The sequence below is a fragment of the Limulus polyphemus genome, unplaced genomic scaffold (genome assembly GCF_000517525.1).
Source record: "Limulus polyphemus unplaced genomic scaffold, Limulus_polyphemus-2.1.2 Scaffold127, whole genome shotgun sequence".
NCBI lineage: Eukaryota > Metazoa > Arthropoda > Merostomata > Xiphosura > Limulidae > Limulus > Limulus polyphemus.
In genome coordinates this window covers 395,245-412,563 of record NW_013665737.1, presented here as the reverse complement: position 1 = coordinate 412,563, position 17,319 = coordinate 395,245, and the positions used below count along the sequence as shown (strand labels likewise).

Genomic DNA, 17,319 nt, shown 5'->3' with positions numbered 1-17,319 from the left:
TGTACTTTTAATGTTGGGTAATATTTTTTAAATTTGTTAAGGTTCTAAATGCTTTCCAAAAAAAATAACACATTGCATATAATTAACGTACATTACTTAACAAAATCTGTCTTGGCTATTTAAATGAATGATTGATGTATTCTCTGTTTTTCAGCCTAGCCGGATGAAGCAGTTAAATGATCTGTTTTCTGTTCCAGAGATATGTTTGCTTTCCAATGTTACAGAGTATTTTGAAAAACATAATATAGCATATCATCCTGAGATCCTTTTCAATGATATTCAAGTAAGGATTGATATTTTTTTGTTTCATAATTTGCAAAAATATCATGTATATTTTCACTTGAAAAGTAAAAATGTCTAAGTTAAAAAAGCTAAAGTATTCTTACACTCTTTAATAAAATTTAATGTCATTTTTTAAATAAAAAATAGAAATTAATGAAATCTTCATTAGTAAATGGTAACTTACTTAAAGACCCCAGATAAATTTAGAGAGTTGTTCACTATATTTGATAACAACTTGTATATCCAATCACTTTGCCTTTGGCCATTCCTGTGGCTTGTGACTACAGATGTTGAAAGCCATGACCCTCTTGTTGCAATTCAATCAAGTGTGGTGACTTGCAAGTGCAAGTGACCCTTCTTGGAAGGGTTACATTGTACATGATTCTCCTACAATTAGAAACATTTAAGGCAGTATCACGTATAGTATGTATCTAGATATAAACAAATATGTGCATTAAGACAGTCATAGATAAAGTTACACATGAGTTGATTCAGAAAAAACAAGAGTGATAATGAATGTAATACCTTATGTAAAGGAGAATTTATGTTAAGTATGTGAAATAAGTTTCAAAAAGAATCTGGTGTCAGACATCAGCCTCATATAGCCTAACATCATACTATCAGAGTATGTATCAAGACTATTATATGTGATGTACTTTTGCTTTACTAACATAACCCTTAATCAATTGATTATCAAAAAGTAGCAGGTTGGATATGTACTGATTCCTTACAAGTCATATTTAAAAGCTGAAATCATGTTTAATGATTGGTCGAAACTAAAAATATGTATTCATTAATGTGGCAAAACATATGTTCTTTGTATTACAATATATACTGTATTTTACTTTCTTCTGGGGAGAAGGTTTATTGAAATTCTAAACAAACAAGTGTTATGTATGGATGAGGTTTCAGGGGTAATAGAAATCAAAATTTTAAGCATTGTATTTATGAATACTTATATATAATATATAGAAGAGTATTAGGGACACTTGTAAATAATCATTTTTTTGATCCTCAAATATAAAATATATAAAAAGTCATTTTTAATATATCTCTGTTTTTTTTTTGTTTTTTCTAAATATGTATTTTTATTATCAATAATATTTTTTTCTTCATAAAATATAAAAAGAATACTATGGAGATATATTAATGATGCTCTGTTTTAATTGCTCTGTGCAACTAATTAGAATCATAATGTTTGGCTTTAGGGCATTTGTAATATACATCCCCTACTAAATCTAATTCAATGAAAATGCTACTCCAAATATACAATAGAAGAATATCAAGAAATACTCATATTATTTCTACTTTACACCAAACAATATAACACTTGATCAGTTTAACTATTTATTTCCCCAAATAAAATGGGAGGCATCAATTTTCTTCTTTACATTGAAGTTAGTCTACATTATGCTTACCATACTCTTGAATCTAACAGCATGAATTACTTTTTATTCTGGGTAGATTACTTTATGGATGATCTTGAAGATAGGTATTTGGTTGCTCTGTGAAGATAATAGTATTATGTTTTCCATGTATTCAGTAAGTAACATAGGTTAGGTAAAACTATGTTCATCCAGCCTTATTTACATTTGATGAAGTGACCAATAATTTTTATAGTATTTTTACTTCTTTACAATTCCAGTATTGTAAGTTTCTCAGTTTGTGGCTGAAATAGATTTATTATTGAAAATTGCAAGTAACATGATAACCAGTAACTGCAGTTCTTCATCACAGTTGTAGGGAGAGTTTAACAATATAAAATAATCCTGGGACAGACAGCCCTTTTTTTTCATTTAGTCTCTCATAAAATTTCTGTTTCTAACGCCTCTCCTTCAAAAAGTAATGATAAAAGTGAAAATTAATAAAATATTCAGGATTCTAGCTGTCACTAACCAACTCCTTCAAATGCAGTTGAAATCTGCCATTTGATTTGGCAGATTTTTATTTACTTGATGTTGTAATCATTTAAAGATTAATTTGAAAGTTTATCACCTATTATTTGAAAAAGACCTGGCATGGCCAACTGGTTAGGGTGCTCAACTCGCATTTTGAGTGCCACAGGTTTGAATCCTTGTCCCACCAAACATGCTTGCCCTTTCAGCTGTGGGGGTGTTATAATGTAACAGTCAATCCCACTATTCATTGGTAAAAGAGTAGCCCAAGAGTTGGTGGTGGGTGGTAATGACTAGCTGCCTTCCCTCTAGTCTTACACTGCTAAATTAGGGATGGTAGCACAGATAAACTTCGTGTAGTTTTGCACGAAATTCAAAACAAACAAATATTTGAAAAATCATATAGGCTAGTACTCATTAATAGTACCTTTAGCTATAGAGAAAAAATCTTAAGCCCAAAGAAACATTTGTTTATTGAACAGTATACTTTGAAAGTCTTTTGATTGCAATTTAATTCCAAATAAATTTTCTTTTAAGTAAGCTATTTTAATTTTCCATAACTTTTTATTGTCAAAAATCTATACCTTTATTTATATGCCTGTAAAAATATTTCAGTCCCAAAGACTGATGATGCATTTCGTTTTGGTTCTGGAGTAATTTGATTTGGATAATACTAGCATATCATGGTCAGTGTGAATGCTGAAAATTGGCTACTTTGTGGATAACTGTAATTGTTCAGTTATAGGTCTTCGAAGTGCATAGACTGATATAAATTTATTGCAAATATATATATACAAATATACAAGATAAATCAAGTGTGCACTATTGTGCAAAATTTGGCACCAAAATGTGGGAAACCAGTGAATTGTGATGACTGATCAAAGTACAGAATAAGAATGTGTTTGTGGTGGAAACAGGAGTATTCTTAATATAATCTAATTTTGTTATGAAGGTTATTATTTCTTTTGATATTTATTGAAAGGAATTGTAATTATTGATGTGATATCAGTTATTTCTTTCATCAGAATGCTGTGCAAAGTATCCATCCTGTCATTCATGATAAACTGGATGAGGGTTGTATAGGTAAGATGTTGTATGATATTTTTACACAACAGTAGGCTTATAAAGAGATCTGAGTACAAAAGAAGAGCTTTCCATATTTCTAAGGCTAGTGACCATTGTATCTAATTTTTTTAATTATAACCAAAATTATTTGTTTATAATTTGAAGCAACTTAACTCTCTCCACGGGCATCTTTTTCTGCACATGTCACAAGGTGAGTTACATTCAAAATTTAATTAAACTACTTTCTTTTCATGATATACCAATAAATATAGTATAAAAATGTAGCTAGTAATCCATATTTTAATAGTGTACGAGTTTTAAGTTCTTAATTTCATAAGGCAATATTTAAAAAAAATCATGAATTTCCCCTAATATGATAATTGTGACATTTGCTCTCTAGGCCTCCCCTCTTCTTTAATTTATTTACCGCCCCTCCAAGAATTACTAAAGTTAACATGAATTACTCATTATAATGTCATTGCTCAGGCAAAGCGTAATTTTCATAGCCTTCAATTTTATTTAGTTACAGAGCCATTAAATAAAAAATTAGACCCCTCTTGCCATGCCCACCTGTCACGTCCTCTCTTTTAGAAATTGCCAATAGTCCTCTCTGACATTCAATACTTCAATACAATTATATTATTTATAACCAATGGAAAGCCAAAGTTTTCATTTATCAAATGCATAATGTAATTTGATTGTGTAACATGAGCTGCACATTTGGTAAGTAACTTGCAACTTATAATGGCATAAGTAGTAGTAAGACACAGCTCAAAGGGCAATAAAACAATAAAATTTAAGTATAAATTGATGTACACTGTTACAAGTTTAAAATTAGTTAGTATAAACAAATGTAGTTTCTAGAAAGAAAAAAGGGTAATTTCGATTTTTTTTTCTTTGGTGGTTATGAGGTCAGTCAAATTGACCAACCTATAGACTTAGGGTAGAGAAAATAACAGATAAAATATCAAGTTTTACTAAAACAAAATATAAATTTGAAATTTATTTAGGAGGTTTTAGAGATTATGCAAAAGAAATTTGAGATTTTTGAGATGAAGAAAAGTATTTTTAATCTTAATGTGGAAATCATTTTACACTCAGAATAGTTAAAACAAAAGACTATATATATTCATTAACAAATCTTCAGTAAAAATACTTCATTAAGAAATCTGATTTTTTGTGTATAAAAACTTCTAATGTTTACTAAAAGTGTGCCAAATTTTGGGAAGATACACATATTGTATTAAAAGTTATAATATGGAAACTATAAAACATATGATGCAGTTGCGAGGTCGATCAATTTGTTTAACCTTGTAGTGAGAGAGTTAATTTAAATTTTCTCTATATGTATAATTTTAATTTACAATTCTGACACAATACCTTACCTCCTCTCACATATTAGTTTTCCTCGATTTTGTGCTGCCCTCTATTTGTGCAATTTTTTGCTTGCCACTGGTCTTGAGGCTCCCAACTAAACTTGCATGTTTCCATGTGGTATTACTGCACTGTAGCATGTAAACGAGCATACGACAACCCTCCACCAATAGGAGTGTGACACACTCATAATGTAGCTGACTCACTCTGTACTGATTGTTCAATCATCACTTCTCGATTTAGCACTTGTGTGTAACAATCTGTTTTTTGCTCAAAAACTTTTCAGATATAGGTGTTTTTTTAGTGGAAGTATCTACAAAGACATTACATGTTGTGGAAGTATTTATAATTGAATTTTTGTTTTCCAGCATTTTCTGTATCTGCAGATTTTGTGGCCTTTATTTGCACATAATTTTTTTCATAAGTGTCATTAACTTCCAATTTGTTTGGTGTGAAACAATAAGATGCTGCTCACACTAGTCTAATAACTACATTGGATTTGTCTTTGTCTATTGGGAGAAGTGATGGCTTTTATGCGGTGGGTGGTGGAGTCTTTCATGTACCTAACATACCTTTGCCTATGTTTCTCGCTCATGGCAGAATGGAGTTTGCCTTCTTTTTTTCCATCACCTACCTTTGCCTACTCTTATACCCATGCAGTCTTGAATCTACCTAAGCTTTTTCATTTAGTTTCTTCTTTATTTGGGGGGGGGGGGCTGTCAGTTTGCATCTCCACAAGACCAAGCCTTCTTCTCTTATTTTTGAGGGACAGGAATTGAGTAACTTCCCATACCCTATCCTCTCCTCTCTTCATTGTGTGAGAGGTTCTCTGTGATTTGGGTCCTTGGGCTTCTATGAAATTCCATACCCCCTTGGAGACATACTCACTTGTGACATTTCCGTGATCACTGGATCCTTGCTTGGGATCCCTTATCTTCCATTATTCTCCTTCTTTACTCAAAGACTTCACCTGGTAACTTTATAAAACAAATACCATAGGGGGTGTTCCTCTTTCTTCCTCTCACCTGGGTCTCCATCTGTTTTCAGGTGCCTCCTTGAAGAGATAGGGGGCATGTTTCAACTCTTGAGTGAATTTGGATCAGTGGTCCCACAACAATTGTCACATCATATCCATCTCCTAGAATTTTTGTTGGTACATTGGGTTTTGGATCATTTTCTTATGATGGTTCATGGATGTCTAGTGATGATACATACAGCCACATCTACTGTTGTTTCCTATATTAATTGCCAGAGGGAAACTCAGTCTTGCTCTCTCTGTTATCACTCTCTCGACCTCTTTTTTCTAGGCTAATTCTTTACAAATATGTCTTTAGCTTGTTATATTCTGGGTCCCCAGAATCTTGTCACAGATTGTCTCTTGAGGCCAGACAGGATACTACCTACAGAGTGGTCCCTCGATCCTCTAGTGTTCAAGTTGCTATGCTCTCATCTGGGCACTTTTCTTCTAAATGTTTTTGCCAATCACCTCAATACTGTACTTACCTTTTCTGGTCCTCTATTCCTCTTCCTTCTGCTGTGGATGCATTCAGTCAGGACTAGTCCAACCTTATCTCTATGCCTACCCTCCTATTCATCTTCTCCCTAGAGTGCTTTCCCTCATTCAGGACACTTTGTAATGAGTCCTCCTGATAGTTTCATACTGGCTGGCTCAGCTGTGGTTTCCTTTATTTACCCTTCTCCAGCCCTCTCCTTCTGTCACTCTCTCTCTACTTCTTTTACCTCACTCCTTCCTCTCCCATCCTGCAGTAACGTCACTCTGACTTTACTCATGGATTTTGTCTGGTCTCTTGTGAAATGTTTCAGACTCTTCATGTAAAGCCTTCCTTCTTTCTGGTTCTGTTTGTTCTTCCTCCCTCATTGTCCATCCACGAAAATGGCACACAAAATTAGTTGGTCATTGCATCATGCTTCCTGCCTTTTTATCCCCCATCTTACTGAATTTTTACATGACAAGGTTTATCACTTTTGGCCATTGCTGGCTATAGGCAAGTTCTATGTAATACTTTAATATTTTCCCATTATTATCTTGTATTCTTCTCTCCTGTTCTTTCTACGTTCTTTCATTCTTTTTGCCATCTTCATCCTCCTCATCCTGCAGTCCTTCCTGGTTGGGACCTAAATGTTGTTCTTCATGCCCTTACTCTTCCTTTCTCTGAACCTTTAGTCTCCTGTTCTTTGTACCATCTTTCCTTTAAATCGTGTTTCTTACTTTTTTGCCTGTAGTCATAGGATATCTGATGTGTATGCGAATGATGCTTCCTGTATTCTTTTCTATCACTCTTATAATCTTCATTATCTTGCTCTTGCTTTTCTATCGTTTTTTATATCATTGGCTCATGAAAGGGTCAGTGCATTCATTTCTTTTTCTCTTCATTACATTTCTCACTTTTATTCTCATTCCGATCCAGATTATTTTCTCTGTCCCATCCATGTGGTTCATTGTTATTTGGCCCACACTGCTCCTTTTCACAGTTCACACTCCTGTCTATTTATTCTTTGGAATTCTTCATCACCCCAAGATATTTCTCCTATTATCCTCACGGGAAGGTTACAGCAGCTCATCTATCTAGCCTATGCTTCATTAGATGTAGATTCACATTGACTCTTTCAGGTCTCCTCTCACCACATTTGACACCTTACCCTCTCTGGCTGCTCACTTCCATCATCCATTGGAGGAGATCTTGTGGGCTGGTGTGTGGATTACCCGACATTTTTGGTGCACATTATCTTCATCATCTGGCCATCCTCTGAATGTACAGTTCACCTCTCTGGCTGGCTTTCCCCCATTCTACCGCTGCCTCAATGTCAGTTTCTGGGCAGTCTAGTGTTGGATTGCCACAGCACCAGCCAACATAAGTCCTCACTCATGGTTGGTAGGAACCCTCCTCTCACTATGGATTGGAAGGAAAATTCCCGATGCATGGTCAGCTCATATGAGCTGTACCTAGGTTGGCAAAACAGAAGTTACTATTCCTTTCTGCTTCCTGGAAGTGAAGATGGTTGGGACCCTCCGCCTACCATAGACCGGAGGAAAAATACCAGATACTGCCTGGATTAGCACTGGAGTTGACTAACCACATACAGTCTGATGCATCCTAGAATACTACACCATACAATTTGACCATTTTCCATACAGTGTTTGTGGACTTTCTTCTTTTCTGCCCGATTTAGTGACACATATCTTCACTATGGGTGAAGAGTATACATTGGTACAGAAGGGGTGCAATTTGCCATGGGTGTGTCTGTATATTTTCATGGTGTAGGGTGTCATACTCCCTGGGGTTCTCTTTCAGCACTTTTTGAAGGGGCTCATCTAGATAACTTTTACACCAGTCTATCCTTGACTTCTAGCTAATATATGTGTGTGGAGGTAAGGTATCGTATTGGAAATTAACATTTTCCAATACTGAAAATGTATTTCTGATAGATACTTACCTCTTCTCACACTTTCCACACATCCTCCCCACTTCCAGTACATATTTTCTTGTCTAATTTTGAAATTGTGATTGAACAATCAGTATAGAGGGAGTCAGCTGTGGTAGGAAGGTGTGTCACACCCCTGGTGGTGGAGGTTTGTCAATAAGCTCATTTGCATACTACAGTGCAGCAATACCACGTGGAAACACATAAGCTTAGGTTGGACCCTTAAGGCCAGTGGCGAGCAAAAAAATTGTGCATATCAAGGTAAGTATCTTATCATAAATACATTTTCTGTGTTGGATAATGTTAATTCTATAGGAATAAGAGAACGTATAATTCCACTCTAGAACACTTGTAAGAATCTGTTGCTGCTAAATTAGGTCGAACAAGACAATTTTGCAACAGTGTAGCACCACTTTTGATACAAAAATATTTCTACTTGTTTTTCACACTCATTCCTTGCAATCAGTGCTATTACATTTTATAAAATCTTATATTTTCATTAACATCTGTTCTTCTTTGTTTCATTCATTCACATACCTAGGTGTCTCGATTCTAAGTCAAACCATCCAGAAGTTTTGTTTACAATAGAAACTATGACTGGAAATCTGTTTAGTGTCACAGAATAATTACTGCAGATTTCAGCATGTGATCAAAGACTGTTATTTAGTGACCTACTTTGGTAAAAAAAAAGTCTAAATATTTGATAAAGTAGTGCAAATGAATTAAGAAAAATTTTAAATTAATGACTATTATAAAGAGTAGAGTGTATAAAAGATTGTTCTTCAGTGCCCTGTTCAGGAATTACTTTTATTTCTGAAAACAACTGTTTCAAAGTATAATGTTTACCATGTAATACTTCTTGAACTTTAATGTATTCACTGTGTGCATTTTACTTGACTACCCTTAAATGTTTATAATGAGTAACATCAATTTCAATTTCAAATTATAAGTCTCATCAGCATTTTAAAATTTCTTTAAATTTTATTATTTCAGAAAATTATTTAGAAAAAAATGAAGAATTATCACTGTTTCTTCACCGGCTGCAAAATGCAGGGAAAAAATGTTTTTGGTGACCAACAGTCCTTTTAAATTTGTGTAAGTGATTTTGATATCTAACTTTTTTTTTTACATGTGCATTCATGATAAATTTATTAATTTCTATAATTATCTATTTAATTTTTTCATTACTATTAACACTGAAGTATAATTTCTTCACCAAAAACAGATGGATAAAGTAGTTACTGTACACTTAAGCAATTGAATTCCAGCCATTCTTATCAACAGTGACCGTTCGATATTAAACAGTTACCACTTACACTGATTTTGCAATAACTGAATCATCTTTCAAATAAATTATTTTAAGGATTCCTTCTAATAATATGGTCTTGGTGGTTAGGGTTTGAATCCCATCACCAATTTAGGGGCATCGTAATGTGACAGTTAATCCTACTTTTCATTGATAAAAAGTAGCTCAAGAGTTGGAAGTAAAGTGGTGTTGATTAGTTGCTTTCACTCTAGTCTATCACTTCAAAATTAGGGATGGCTAGTGCAGATAGCTCTCGAGTAGCTTTGCACAAAGTTCAACAAAACACAAAACTTTCTAAAACCTATCACAAAGTTAATAATGTTACTGGCTAAAGAATCAGGATTTCTGTATATAACAAGTTTGTGAGAGCAAATGAGTTTTGTGATTTTTTTAAACCTTGTTTTGAATTATGACTTAGATAAAATATACTCAGTAATTGATATACCTACAAAGAAAGGATGGAAAACATCATAGAATGATTTGTATTTTTAAATGAATAATTTTTTTAGGCAGATCATTGTAGTTAGCTTGATAAATTGTGTGTTGTTACAGAAAACTTTAATATTTTGTTCACATCTAAATATTTCTCTTAATGGGCAAGGCCTATAGGCTAGTATGCCCAAACTGTGAACCTGAGTGTTGATGGTTCTCATATTCTTACTACAAAAATTAGGCCTGCACTTTGGGTTCATGGGTGCATTATAAGAGTAACAGTCAGATCCCATGGTCGGCCAAAAGTAGTTCAAGATTTGGCAGTGGGGGCTATGTGAGGGATGACTATGTGCGTATAGCCTTTTGTGTAGTTTTTCATGAAAATTCTGGTACAAATAATTTGACTAATGTGAAAATAGCTTTCAGTTGGTTGTTTCTCAAATTAGGAAAAATTCACTTTATGTGTGGAGTAGAGAATAGTTGATGAAAAGTGTAATCACTGACACAGTTAATAAACTTATATGAACACATAAAAAGACACTAAACTTCATTTAGCTGTATAGCTTTAATATGAAGTATTGATAAAAGTAAGGGAATGGTATGTTAAAACAATTGGTAGAAGTTTATTTATGTGTTGAAATAATTTAAAATATGATAGAAAACATTCACTACATTAAAGTAAGATAAACAAATTTATACCTTATTAGTTAAAACTTCTGAACTTTCTTTCAAATGATAAACTAAAATCTACATTTATATATACAAAAAAAGTATTTATTTAATATACCAGAAAGAAGTTTCTGAAAGTCTTTTAAATTTCTAATGTAAAATGTAGCTTATATAGGTTATTTAAAGATTTTGGATGAAATTGTTAGAGTTTAACTATTTTAATTTTCTGTTTCAATTTTAGGAAAATTGCTTAACAGGTAAATAAATATTAATGAATTTTTTCTCTTTTTGCTTGTTTCTTTTTTTTTTGCATCTAGCTTATTACTGTATCCAAGCTTTAATTAACCAAGTATATACAAGCATATTAAACAAATTTTTGAAGATCATGCATTTTTGTTTTACAATTTTTTTCAAGTTCAGATAAATCAACCCATAAATAATCTCTGCTTGCCACTTATGGATGTAACAAAATTTAAATGTGATGATTGTTAACACAGTTTTTTTACTTTTGCATGTGTTTTTGTAGTTTTAAATATATTCAGTTAATGAAATCTAATGGCTGTGTTTTTGTTTTTTATTTTTAACCAGGCACCATGGTATGAAATATATGATTGGTCCAAATTGGAGAGAACTTTTTGATATTATAATTGTTCAAGCAAGAAAACCTAAATTCTTTACTGAGCAACATAGGTGTGGTTTGTTCTTTAACACACATTTATCTGATTCTTACTCTAGGTTTATTGGTTAAGAAATAAAAGAAAGTTAATCCTAGAGAAAATGCTCTTTATGATCATAAAATATCTGTTTCTAGTACCACATCAAAATTCTTTAACTTAAATAAAAACTACTTTTACAAATCATTATTATCATTATTCACTTATATTCTGATTTCTTGAGTAAAAATGTCTACTGTAATAATATTCACCACTGTTCTAAGTGTTTTCCACACAAGTAAAAAACTGTATAATATTTAATGCTTCATAGATGAATAAAACCAGATACTGGACAAAGTTTTTATAGCATTTAACAAGCATGCTGGTAAGCTACATTTTACATTAGTTTCCACATTGTCAGGCAAACAGAACAATCCTGATTATTAGAATTAATTAGTATTTATTAGACCTTCAGGTGATAATAACAAAGTGATTTTTTTGTACCTTGTTTATCAAATTGTGAAAACATCAGTGATTATTAATTCAGTCTACTTTTTTCAGCTTTAACTTAGATGTTTGAAAAAATTGTTTGCTCCACAGCTAATTTAGATAATTATTTGCTTGAAATTTTTTATTATATTTTTTTCTCCAGGCCTGTCAGAATCTTTGACCCTATCACTCGAAGTCAACTGTGGGAAAGGGTAACCATGATGAAAAAGGGAAAGATTTATATGGAGGTATGACAGTGTAGAATAGTTAATATTTTAGGTGTAACTACAAAGAACAATGAGTAGAAACCATGTACACATTAAATATTTAACTTTTTGTATCAATCTATGTTCAGTATTGAAAACAATAATGAAAATAGTGAATAGGATTAGCATAAAATGCAAATATTATGGGATTATTACTCCCCCCTCCCCAGTTGTATGGAAAATTCACCAGAGATCAACTGTGTGCTGCTAGTTTGCTTTGTGATTGACTGTCAACCAACCAATTACCAGTGCCACACCAGAATTATGTCTATAAACGTACAGGTAGTTATACTGTTCCTATCAGTAGTGTAATGACAAACTCATGGCTCCCAGGACAGAAATCTGTAGAAATCAAAGTTTTGGCTGGGAAGGGCTATGCAACAAAATGAGGTAAATTTTCATATTTCATTAGAGACTGTAGGAATACCTTGAAGAGAGTACATGAAATTTGTACTGTTGATAATAGAAGCTGTTAAGGTAGAAAGTTTATGCTTTACAAAAGTGATGTTAACCAATTCAACGTTTGCTCCTTATATGATACACTATAATCCATTAGGGAACTTGCCAATGACCCAAGTCTAAGGATGTGTGTGAATGTTACTTCCAGAACATTAAGGTACACATTAAAATGAAATGGCCTTAGTGGATGTTAAGCTTCTCAAAATCAGCTGCTTAGAAAAGCTGTGATAGGTTGCTCTTTACAAGTGCATGCAAATTGTTTAGCAAAAATCAATGATAGTTTGTTCAATAACAGAGGAGAGGACAATATCATGGTTAATGTTCAACATCTACAGTGAAACATGCTGAGGGTCCAATACAAGAGTTGGACTGCATTTCAGGTAGTGGGGTTAGAAATATACACAAAATTGATGGCACCCTGACTGCTGATGGGTACAAGTAAATTTTTATCTATCATTTCTTTCCCTTGGGAACAAGACATGGTAGGCAAGGGTTCATTTTCCAGCAAGACAGTGATCCAAGCATGCAGAAATGTGGTTAAATGATACCTGGTAGATAAAATTGACCCACACAAAGTCTTGGTATAAATAAGCTTATATGGAAAACTGAGAATGTCAAATATCAACGAAACAACTTTGCTGAATTGGGGGGGGGAGTAGTATAGGACATTTAGAAAAATATTTCTTAGTCATTTTTTGAAAAAATTGGTAGCATGAACAAAGTGTACTACTCTGTTTGAAGTACATACAAAATACTAATGCATTGTACAACATATTCACTTTTATTTTCTATGATAATTCATTGTATTTATGATAAACTGACCATTTAGTTGCACTTATTCATTGCATGTGTATCTCCTGTGGATTTCCATAGTTATTTCCAATGCTCTATATTTTAGTAAAATATACAGTTTTTATAATTAGAATATCACGTTTGACTGTCACAAAGTGGGCAACAAGGTTTGAATACATGCTCTAGTAAATTAACTTTTATATTATTAGGCCGAACCTTTCTTAATTTCTTACCAAACCTTAATCACAAAACACCTGAACATGATAATGATGAATTGTTCATTGTTAAAAAAAAAGATGAAACAGAAACATAAAAAGAAAATTTTTGAAAACTCATGAAGAATGGAATCTATGATATAAAATATTAATAACAACAAGGAATAGAGCTTCCTATAGTTAAAGAAGGAAACACGAAATTTGTGAGATCTTAAGAAAGTTTAAAATTGTTTTCTGTGTGGAAATTAAATTACATCATTTTCAATAAAAAGAAGTGACAAACTGAAATTTTTTTAAAACATACATCCATTTTTATAGAATGTGCCTCACATGTTACAGTCAAAAATTTTAAAATGGATATTAATATTTTAATTTTTACATAAATTTGTATATTATTTGAGGGTTTAATGTTAAAATTATACTTAAATTACACTAGAATTATGTTGAAAATATGCTTTGTCACTTTTAATATTGCATTTTTTTTCTTCTAGTAAGTTGTACTCTTTAAGAAAGAGTGCTTACCATTCTGTATGTTTCATAAAATATAAATTACATCTACTGTATTTATAGGGCACATTAAAACAGCTACAGGAAATGACAGGGTGGCGAGGTAGCTCTGTATTGTATTTTGGAGATCAGATCTACAATGATTTAGCTGATCTAACCCTTCATTATGGCTGGAAAACTGGAGCAATTATTGATGAATTAGCAGTAAGTTATTTATTCTACAGAAGGTTTTTGTAAATCATTTAATCAGCTGAATATTGTTTTCATAACCCATGCTGTTTTAAAAATGTAGTTGGTCTAAAAAAGAATTCCACTCATTTTCTCACTTACAAATCAGTTTATAACTAATGTTTTATGCCATAATATGATGATAACATATTTATTGAAATCTTGAGTCTGAAATGTCTGTATGATTTAATCTTTTTATGCTTGAGTTAATCCATTAAGTATTGTTAAGACTGTTACAGAGGGTTGAGTATGTTATATTAAAACTCTTGTCACATGACAACCAGAGCCAAAATATAGTTGTGGTGGAAAAGCATTTGTCAGACCTACATTTTGTTATTGTTTTGGATTTCATAAGTAGTGTAATGCCACCAAAAAGGCATTGATTTTGGGAAGGGTATGTAACAGTCCTTTTCAGTGCAAAACATTCATACAATTAGGTAATAAAGATGTGGTTAGATTGGGAATTTAGTATTTCCAAGGTGGAGATATCTCTTGTACTTAAAAGCATTGAAAAACAAAAGAATATGGATCAACTTGGGACACCAAGGACTATCCAGAAAGAGTATATTGGATTTCAAATACGTTTAAAATTTTTTTTGTTTTAGAATGAAATAAAGATTCTGAATTCAGAAGAATTTCGACATGCCGTTAGCTGGATGCAGACATTGCAACATTTGATAGAAGAAATGCAGGTAAGTTTTTATTCTTTTTTTATAACTCTTAATGGTATAAAAAATTAAATGTTTTCAGTAAAATCACAGTTTCTATTATAATAATTTTAGGACCACGAAGATGCTGAAGAGATAATAGCAGAATTGTTAGAAGAGAGAGATCAGTTAAGGTAAGCTGGAGACTTGTCATTCAGAACAGAGATGATAAATAATTCTAAATTATTTTTTGTTATTGAAAATATCAGTTATGGTAAGTTGTTATATTAGAAATATACAATTCCTAAAACAAATCCATTAAAAGTAACTTACAGTGTTGTGTACTTAATTTCTATATGAAATATAGTATTTTTAGTTGTTTCATAAAATTATTTTAAACCACCAACAAATGGAAAGTTTCATAAAACTATGAGTTACTTTTATGTTTGTGAAGGCTACAGTTACGATGTAATTTTATAGTTTAATGATTTTTTTTATAACACCTGATATGTGTATACCGTTATAAGATGAAAAGTTTAAAAAAAAGAACAATGATAATTTATATTTGCTAATAGTTATTTTTGCACATGACGCTAGCATTTTTGATATTGATGGTTTTTAAATTTCCGTTTATAATTTTTTTGTGGTGAAATTAATTTCACGTTAGCTTTCGAGCTATAAGTAATTAGTTTGATATTTTTCTTTCCAAAAGTTCCATTGTGATTTTATTATTTATTTACAATGAAGATAAATCAGTATATCCTTTAGTAATAGTATAAAAATTATTTATAGTATTACTGGTATTGTAAGTGTTAACGTAAGGTTGTTAATGAAAGAGCTACTGCTGTAGTGAAAGTATAATAATTGTAACTGTCACTGAGCTAAACACTTAGGTTTTATTATTACTAACAGAAGTTTGTATAATTTCTTTTTATCTTATAGAAATACAACCAAATCACTCTTTAATCCCCAGTTTGGAAGTATCTTCAGAACTCACCATAACCCAACTTATTTCTCTCGGCGACTCTTCCGTTACTCAGATATATACATGTCTTGTGTCACTAATCTTCTGAACTACTCTCTCAAACATACTTTTTATCCCCGCAGGGGGGCTCTCCCTCATGAATGTAAAATACCTTATATGTAACTTACATAAAACTATAGAAATCATTGTTGAATGTTTGAATTGTAAAGAAGACCAATCACCTTGTTTGTACTAGAGAAGTGGAATAATATTTTATGATTTTGTAAATATCTCGGTTCTTATCTAGACACTTATCAGATTTTTATTTTAACCTTAAGTGTTAATATTTAAAAACTGAAATGTTAACTTTTATAAAAATGCTAAATTCATTTTTATAAAAAAAATTTTTAAAACTCGGTGACATCTAGCAGTAGAGCAAAATATCAAATACATTTCAATAGAAACTTGTGCACATTACTTTGCAATGTCGACAAAAATAGTAATGTAGCATGAGGATTAAAACTCTTGTAAACAGTGCCTGAAAATATTATCACTTATGTCATTCTGTGTTGATACAATTGATGATGGGGGGATAAAAGAAATGCCAAAATGTTTAGAAGTCAAATCTACAAGTACGTGGTTTTTTAATATAAAATTATGTATACTTTTATAACTTACTGTGTTTATCGCATACTTTCTAAGTGTGTAAAGTGTATAAACATGGAAGGAATAGTTGTTTGTGTTATTTTAGATATCTAACAGATGGCCAGGTTGTTAGTTATATTTGAACAGTTTTAATGCGTTTTAATTAATGCACATAATATGATAGTTACTTGTATACTCTATGAGCAGTAACATTTAGTTATACAACATATGAGTTACATCAGTCTGAAAACACAGTTACACTCCACCTGAATGGACTTATACGTTTAAACTATATAAATCTGATTGTTAGAAATGGAAACAGAGCAGCATTACTCTGTAAGGATGAAATACCTGTAAATAGATATATAGATATAGAAATTAATAACTTCTTTTCAAGACTAAGCTGACTATATTGATCAAGACTAAATTAATATAAAAAGTAACTTATGAATCACTGAAGACTACTGTGTACATGTGTACTTGTTGTGGAAAATACCACAGAAAGAGAGTACCTATCTACTTCACCCTTACAGATGTATAACACATGACTGAACATTACTATATACTCTTTACTTCCACCAATCATAGTGATGTTATTTGAGATGTAATACCACAGAAAGAGAGTACCTATCTACTTCACCCTTACAGATGTATAACACATGACTGAACATTACTATATACTCTTTACTTCCACCAATCATAGTGATGTTATTTGAGATGTAATAACATCTCAAATAACATCACTATGATTGGTGGAAGTAAAGAGTATATAGTAATGTTCAGTCATGTGTTATACATCTGTAAGGGTGAAGTACATAGGTACTCTCTTTCTGTGGTATTACATCTCTAAAATACATGAATCTAATCAGTGATAATTACAGTACATAATTACTTTCCATTCAATGTTACCTGTATCTAAACTGTGTTGATCTGATCAGTAAAAGGAGGAATACATAGATGGCTGGAGCTATGTTTAAACTATATTAA

At 31.9% G+C, this 17,319-nt stretch overlaps 1 protein-coding gene across 1 annotated transcript in view; it reads left to right on the top strand.

Annotated features, from left to right (window-relative positions):
• The window catches only part of LOC106473152 (5'-nucleotidase domain-containing protein 3-like), a 27,898-nt gene extending 11,078 nt beyond the window's left edge, over positions 1-16,820 (top strand). The window contains 10 exon segments of the mRNA XM_013933835.2: positions 155-283; positions 3,203-3,260; positions 9,054-9,110; positions 9,113-9,155; positions 11,056-11,157; positions 11,773-11,857; positions 13,912-14,052; positions 14,682-14,768; positions 14,859-14,917; positions 15,666-16,820. Of these exon segments, the coding sequence (XP_013789289.2) occupies positions 155-283; positions 3,203-3,260; positions 9,054-9,110; positions 9,113-9,155; positions 11,056-11,157; positions 11,773-11,857; positions 13,912-14,052; positions 14,682-14,768; positions 14,859-14,917; positions 15,666-15,870 (966 nt within the window). The 3' untranslated portion in view covers positions 15,871-16,820.
• The last annotated feature ends 499 nt before the right edge of the window (positions 16,821-17,319 follow it).